The sequence below is a fragment of the Caloenas nicobarica genome, chromosome 4, assembly GCF_036013445.1.
Source record: "Caloenas nicobarica isolate bCalNic1 chromosome 4, bCalNic1.hap1, whole genome shotgun sequence".
NCBI classification, from domain to species: Eukaryota; Metazoa; Chordata; class Aves; order Columbiformes; family Columbidae; genus Caloenas; species Caloenas nicobarica.
Window position 1 is genome coordinate 7,151,129 of NC_088248.1, and position 7,655 is coordinate 7,158,783.

The following is a 7,655-nucleotide window of genomic DNA, read 5'->3' on the forward strand; positions in this document are numbered from 1 at the left end:
TGCTAAACCCATGCCATTTGCACTACATATGTGCAACTTGCATGTCTCCAAGATTCATTACTGAGCATAGGAAAATTCAATCGTATCAAAGTTTAGCTTTAAGAAAGTCCCAAGGGGCTGAACTGTGTGCTTGTGCGCTTTGATAGGGAAAACAACTCGAACTTTTTTCCTTTTTTTTGTAGCATTGCCCCAGTCTCTCATTTAGTAAGAAGAAAATAGCTGCTAAATGAGTGAACCCCACACTCCCACTGTGTGGTTATAGCCATTCATTTTCATGACTCAAGTTTTCTTTGTGTGAACATGAATATATAAATCAGAGATGGATTTAGGGTTGATCCTAAGAAAACTGTAACTAAGATGAACAAAAATCACTATTTTGAAAATTGCTGTGCTTTGGTCATTTAGTATGACCACATGTATCCTTTTATGCCTCTAACACTATTTTCTGTAGCTCATTCGAGAGCAAAGGATTCTGCAATGAGCCTGGAAGTATCACAAATTCACCTATTTTCACACTTCATTGCAATTTGAAAATTGCTTTGTGTTCATGAAATTTTCCATTAAAATAAATCTTCCTTTCAATCAAAAAAGCAAAAAGTATACTGAAGAAAAGTGACAGTTTGGGGGGAGAGATGGTCACTGCACATCCTAGACTTGATCAAAAAAAGAAGAGCTGAACGTTCATGTTCTCTAATGAAAATAGACTTTTGCAGGCAACAACAACAGTAACTTTTGCAGTAACAACAACAACAAAGTAGCAAAACAAACCTCCTGTTCTTCTTGGCTTTTGTATGGGCCTTTCACATCCATGGATATGAAGATCAGAGAAGCCAGTGTCAACTTAAAGGTACCAGAAAGACAGCCTAGAACATAGCACTGAAAGACAAGGATTTCCAAAGAATTATCCTCAGCTCTCTAAAAAATAATATCGAAGTAGACTTGGATTTTTACTGGTGCAGGAAAAGAAGAGAGGCAGCTTCATGGGCTCCAAGTCTGGCCCATGGCGCCCTGACCCTTGCCAACCACGACCGGTGTGTGCGTGTGGGGGAAGCATGAGCTTGGCAGGGAATTCCCCAAGCCCAAGCAGCAAGGGAGGGTCTCTGCTTTGAAGGTGTTCTCCAAATTAACACTTTTACATATATATAAAGCTTGTTTGGATATACTTTTAAAAAATCCTCAGATACACAGAACCTGAAGAGGAAAGCAACGCTTGAAACAAACAGAAGCAGGAGCTTCACGGGACTCCTTTTCAGAGTTAAATTCCTCCTGAACAACATTTGCAGGGTGAGGCATTTGTAAGTACAACTGTAAAAGGACCAAAGGCTTGACTGACAAACCATGAGATATGAAGTGCTTGCAAGATAGATCCGGTGTCGAGGTAATTAAAATCAAAATTAAACTTCTGCTATATTTGCATCTGCAAAGCATCAGTTAATCAAACATAATGAGTTAATCAGACTCCTTTTTTACTGAGGGCAAAATGTAATCATCCTTCATCATCTTTTGTCTTGTCCTTAGATTCTGACAGACTTTCCAGACTCTTCCAAAGTATTTGCACACCCAATAACAAATCAGAGTCCTGGAAGTTTTCTAGGCATGGTTACAACATTAATAGGAAATTGTTATAGTAAAGCCACTTCATAGGAGCTTTTGCTCTATATTAAGAAGTCAAATAATAAAAACAAATTGAAGGGGACACCAAGCACAACCCAGGAAGGAGATAATACTCTGCATCCCATTTTTGCAATCAAGAGAGAAGCCACTTGGCTATTTTGCAAGACTGCTGCCAGTAAACCAGTGTGTCTCCCAAATTCCTTACAGCAAACAGCAAGAGCAAAGAATACATTCTCTGGTAACCTCTGCAGATTTAGCAATTCTGTACTTACTATTTATTTAATTTGAAAAAAAAAAAAAGGCAGCTGTTGCTGGATGTAATTTCTAGGTATTGTAATTAATTTATTTTCAATCACATGGAAAAATAATTTATGCTGCTTTGGTTGCTAGCTATTTGAGATATTGTGGTTACATTTTTGGTGTCTTTTGTACATTTTATTGTAACATTCTCAGGGCACTGCAGTCAATTACTACAGCTCATGCTGTTTTACTTGCTACAAAGCATCATCCAAGCATTTTCTAGCAAGTCCTTGCGGGTAACTGTGTCTTGTTCAAGAAACACATGCATGTCCATGCACTGATAGGCATGAGATCAGTGTCAACCGAGCCATTTGGATTAATACCTTTTTGGTTTGGCTTCTGTGGTCTGAAGCCTCTTAGCTCAAGCTGAAGTAGAGTTTAAAAGAAAAAAAAATAAATTGCATCAAATACATCTGGAAAACAAAGGCTTATCTGTCTATCGTTCCTCTGCAGTGCTAAAACTTGTTGCAGCTTTTCACTCCTCTTGCCCTTTTCCAGACTTCATTATGTCTTATTCAGCCCCTCAGTTGTGCCGGTCCCCTCTCTTGGCTGTCCCAGTTCTTCCCTGCGTTGCTGCTGCTCCTGTTGTGCGCGTTGGGAAAGAGGGAGGGATTGTCCCAGTGGGGGGCACAAACCCAACCAGCTACACGGCAGCGAAGGGAATGAGAGACACATCTTACTGGGGAAAGAGCCAAAGCAATGGCTTGTGGCCAGGACTCAGAAAGGTCAGAAGATAATAGCGACCACAGATTAAAGAACAAAAACGGCTGGAAATAAAGTTCGGTAGGTCTCAGCCTACCAGGTCGTTCAAGGTGGTTGGTGTGAAGGAGTGCAAACGCCAGCACTGAAGGAGAGGACAAGCCTCAGAGAAGAGAATGGACTATAACCTAGGGGCAAGAAGTCAAAAAGACAGTGAAGTAAATTAAAGAGGCTACAGAGCTGACATGCAGGAATCTATGGAATGGCTATGCCTTTCAATCACAGCTACCATACTTGGGATTTTCCCTTTTAAGTTGCATCTCTATAGTTGAGCGAGAGCACTCATATGGGAGAGCTTGCTCTACCACAGTGGAAGCTGTAGCTAACATGCAGAAAAATTAATCCACCGTCATTGCTAATCTGGCTTTTTTCATTTATGACTCTATTCACTGTGTCGTATTTATTTAGAGAGATGATATATCCAGAACAATTTCCCAGAGAGGCTACAGTACTGAGGTGTTGTTCCTAGAAGCCACGTCTCTAAATCAGGTTTTGAAAGGAAATTGATGGCAGATAACGTATAGTACTGACCCCCAAAAAAGTAACCTAGTCTAGCATGCACTGCACGGTCCTATTTCTGAGCATACTTTCCCATTGCGCAAATGCTGTAGATACTTTCGGACTCTCTGTGAAATTGGGAAAACATTACCAGTTTGCAGAAAGCAGAAGACAGGAGTGACAGTGGAGAACAGTGGAGACAGTGAAATCTCACCGATTTAGCACGTCAGTGTTTCTCATTCTCTGCTGATCCAAGGCAGTAAAGGGAATAAGAACAGAAAATAAATAATATTCCTCAGAAAGACATAAAAATGTAAGTCTAACTAAAATCCACATTTGCCCCACCAGTCCCTCCAGCAAGCCGATCAGCTTGCTTTACTCATGTGAGTATTCTCATTAATTTTGAACTGGAACTTTGCCTGACAAAGGAGCGCTGGATCTTCCCTTTCTGGGCAGAAGCACTGTAACTACCAGCTGAAATACATCAACACTCTAGATAAGCCATGAACTATTGTATCCGCTGATTTATTGCTGATTAAAGACTCCCAAGTTGCTGCTAGTCCCGAGAATTAACATAATTGAAAGTGTTGCATTAACATATTGGAGAAATATGGTGAAGGTGCATTAGTTTACCAAGCTGAATAAGCAAATAAGTTGCTGGCTGATGGTCCTTTCATCAGTTTTGGTGAGAACCCCCTGATTTCTACTACATATATCTGCAGAGAGCTGAATGCACAGCTTAGAGCAATCGCAACGGTAAAATTCTATTAATTTTCCTTGAAGTTACATATCCTTAGTCCTTACTAAGATTGTTTTCTAGTTGTAAACAAGACACTCAACTTACCATTTAATGTTACCAAGATATAAAAGGCACTCCTACTACTTTTGACACATTATAAATTCCATTAATGCAACAGATTGCTTTAGAAAGAAAAGCACAGGCCTATTCTTTTAGCAAATAACATGCAAAACCTCCGCACAAAGTCCCATTATCTAAACAAATCAAGTACTAACCTAATAAGAGAGTACTTTAAAAAATTCTGAAAATGTTATGTCTTAATTGGTTGAGATGTGTGATGCTGCTGTTAAAAACTCTAGCGGCTTACCCATCCTGCAACTGGAACTACCACCAAAGATAAAGCATTATCACAAAAGTTACTTTTCTTTTTTTTCTTTTTATTGCAATTCTGTCTTAATTGTGTTGCTTCAAGCAGATGGTTGAAAGTAGAATCTACAATTATTGATAGCAAATCTGAGCCATTTTGAGGGATTACATCTTTATGAGACTGTGCAGGAGCCAGGGATGGAGTCCCAGGGAGAGAGGGTGAGATCAGTACCGACAGCACTGACGGGAGGTCCAGCTTTGCTCCCTGGAAGCCAAAGTCACTGATTCTCCAGGGATCTTTCCTTGTGCTACAAAGAGGACGTCTTAATGTGCATGCCATCTCTTCTACCATTACACATACTTACAGTGTTGTCTCTAACTTGAACTGTACCTTGTGAGTTCATGCCATTAACTAGAAGTCCCCAGCCAAAAATCCAGGTTGGCAAATAAGGGGCAAATCTTGCAAATGCAACCAGTGCATGGAGCAATTTGTTTTCCAGGAACTGGGTGAGTTATAATCAATCATTCTCAACATTGCGCTGAATATACATTGAAGTGCTAAGGATGTTGTACACGGAGAAAGGTGGCAAGACTTCCCCAAAAGGCAAAAATTGTATATTGTGTTTGGGGCTGCATAGCGCAGCCCCACAAGTACCTGCACTGAAACTCATGAGACTGAGATAACACTCAGTGTGAAAATAGGTCCTATATATTGCCTTTTTTGCGAATACACAGAAAACAAAAACCCAGGGAGAACATAATAAGAAAGTGTATCATGCTCCTATATTTTCTCAAGGTGATTTAACGTAGTAATTATTACAATGCGCACTAGGAAAGAGCACAGTACTTTAGTAATCTGAAACTTCAGCACAGCATCTGTTACTCAACTTTGCTCAGAGGTGAGGAGAGGCGACCAAATTCTGGGTAAATTATAAAACAATTGAATGGCTAGGGAAAGAAAGCTTGGAGAAGTTTAAAAACAAATTTCTGACACGCAAAACCCAAAACTACCACCACTGTTATTATGCCCGCACACAAAATCAAATTATAACATTCAATTATTAGGAAGCTGATGCGAAACACTTCAGCAAATTCAGTGGATTGCTTGAAATTGCAGCTTCTCTGCTGCTTTAAGAAAAATGTAGGCAAGATACAGACCCTTCAGGCTCTGGGTTTTTGCCTTTTTAGTGCTAAATGGTGGTAGCTCCCTTGCTGCTATGCTGTTTGTTGCTTATGAAAAACAGCTGTATTTGGGGGTACTAATAATACCCAACAGTATAAAATCTATATTTTCTGAAGAAGTCTACTTCCTTCAACACCACAATGCACAACATTCATACCATCTGAGACTTGATAGAGAAGTAAAGGACTGATGGCTTAAAATGCTGCTTTATAGTTTACAACAAAGGTAGTTAAACAAGTATAATTTTCTATAAGACTTTGACGTTTCCAAGCAGGGTAGAGAGGAAAGAAGACTGCATAAGTAAGTCAGGGTCCTTTTTTCTTAAAATATCTATGACCTTTTCTTTCTTCCTTGCACTCAAACTTCATATTCAGGGCTCTTGCTCCCTGGTTATCTCAGCTGGATGTAACCAAACAAAACTTCCACAACCACTGGAGCATATTCTGGACAAGAAACCTAGAATTTATTTTCTGTCATATTAAGCAAATGAATGTGCCTTAAACTATACCACTGGGACAGCATGCTTTTTTATCCTCACCATGGAGAAAGATATCAGAGATCAATTTGCTAGGTGTGATTTTTAAAACCAGGTTTGTTTCACTGCTGTAAACACAGTTTTCACTTCAGGCTCAAATTTTCCTCACTTATTCAAATTCAATTCATTTAGCATCTGAGAGTTGACAAGAAATTTCTTCATTTACTTCTAGCAGCCCTTTGAAGGAGTCAAACAAAGAAATGCTGAAGATGATATATTTTTAGATTACTCTTTCTTCCACCCGTTATTAATCCTTCAGAGAAAAATGAAGTGTTTAAAACCTTCCAACTCCCACTTGCGCAATTCTTAACACCGATTATGAGATGACATTGTCCCAGACAACCCTGATGAAGTAAATTAATTAATTAAACACAGTAAAGCCTTGAAAACAATATGTGGGGAAGACTAGCAATTATTTGCATATAACACGCAGACAGACAGACACTCAAGCAATGAATGAAGCGACGTCCTACCTCTCCTTGGCGGTGATAGTGCTTGGGAGGCTTTTTTCCCATCTGCACTAGCATTTTGCCCTTCTTAGTGCTAGCAAGAGTCAGTCCCTGGTGGATGCCTGCAGATCTGTTGGTTGCCTGAGTTGGAGCCTCCCCCATCAGGGTGGACTTGATGGAGTTCACCTTGGAGCTGGCGCTGTCTAGCTGGGAGCTCTCCACGATCAGGACCGCGGCTAGTAAGAGGAGACAGCAGGAGCACTTATTCCACATCAGCACGATCATCTCCCCTCCCCCCAAAAAGAATTTTTTTTTTTCTTTTTTAAGGCAAAGAAAACAAAAGAGAGCGGGGGAAAAAACAGTTTTGAAAAATATGTCCCAAAGTTGTTAACAAAGCAATGGATTTCAATGCCACACACTCAAGGAGCTGCTGTTCTGAGAAAAATAATTTAAAAAAGAATCCCCTAGACAAAAAAGATGTCAAGTCTAGAGGGGTCTGTGAAGTGATGGCTTTCTCCTCCGGGTCCTCGAGAAGTCCAGGCAGTTCTTTAGTAACTGAGAGCAATAAGCTACGAGACAACTGCACCCGGGGCAGCTCCCCAGCAGCACGTTTGCTCCAGCTTCAGAGGCAGAGCGAGTGAGTTACTTCCCCCCACTCCTCCTCTCTTGCTGCACAAGCCAGCAGAAAGGAAACTCAAACCAGATCCAATCCAAGCAGCACCGGCATCAGCTGGGCTTAGTTTTCATTCACTCTCTCCCCCCTCTTTACTTTTTATTCCCCTCCTCCTTTTTCTGTCTTTTGCCTCAGCCTCTGCAGCCAGAAGGAGTGAAAGCGCCCGGTCTCCTCCTCCTTCAGCCCGGCCCGAGGGGCAGACCCCGCGGTGGGCTTCCCCCGCTGCTCCCCTTGCACTCGGGGGTCCCCGGCAGCCTCTCGCTGCCTCTATTATTATTCATTTTCATCACTATTATAGCTGCTGGCAGTGCGTGTCCCGTCCCCCGCCCCAGCCCCGCGGAGGGACACGCTGTGCAGCGACTCTCGCCTGCTGTGTCCCCCCACCTCTTCGGGGGCCACTCTCTCCCCAGCCTGGAGGGGACACCCACGTTCTGTCCCTCCGGCCGGGGCCTGCCTGGGCCCCACGGCCACGCACAGCCCTGGACACGAGTGTCGCACTTCGGGCTGTCCCTCACTGCCGCTCCGGTGTCCAGCCCGCA

General features: G+C 41.9%; 1 protein-coding gene across 2 annotated transcripts in view; it reads right to left on the bottom strand.

Annotated features, from left to right (window-relative positions):
* The window catches only part of DKK2 (dickkopf WNT signaling pathway inhibitor 2), a 41,407-nt gene extending 34,679 nt beyond the window's left edge, over positions 1 to 6,728 (bottom strand). Inside the window, exon 1 of one of the 2 annotated variants that reach the window (XM_065634596.1) lies at positions 6,515 to 6,728. In XM_065634596.1, coding sequence (XP_065490668.1) covers positions 6,515 to 6,728 — 214 coding nt within the window. Of the gene's footprint in view, positions 1 to 6,467 lie in introns of both variants that reach the window. The other variant, XM_065634595.1, reaches the window with a different exon arrangement.
* Between the last annotated feature and the right edge of the window lie 927 nt (positions 6,729 to 7,655).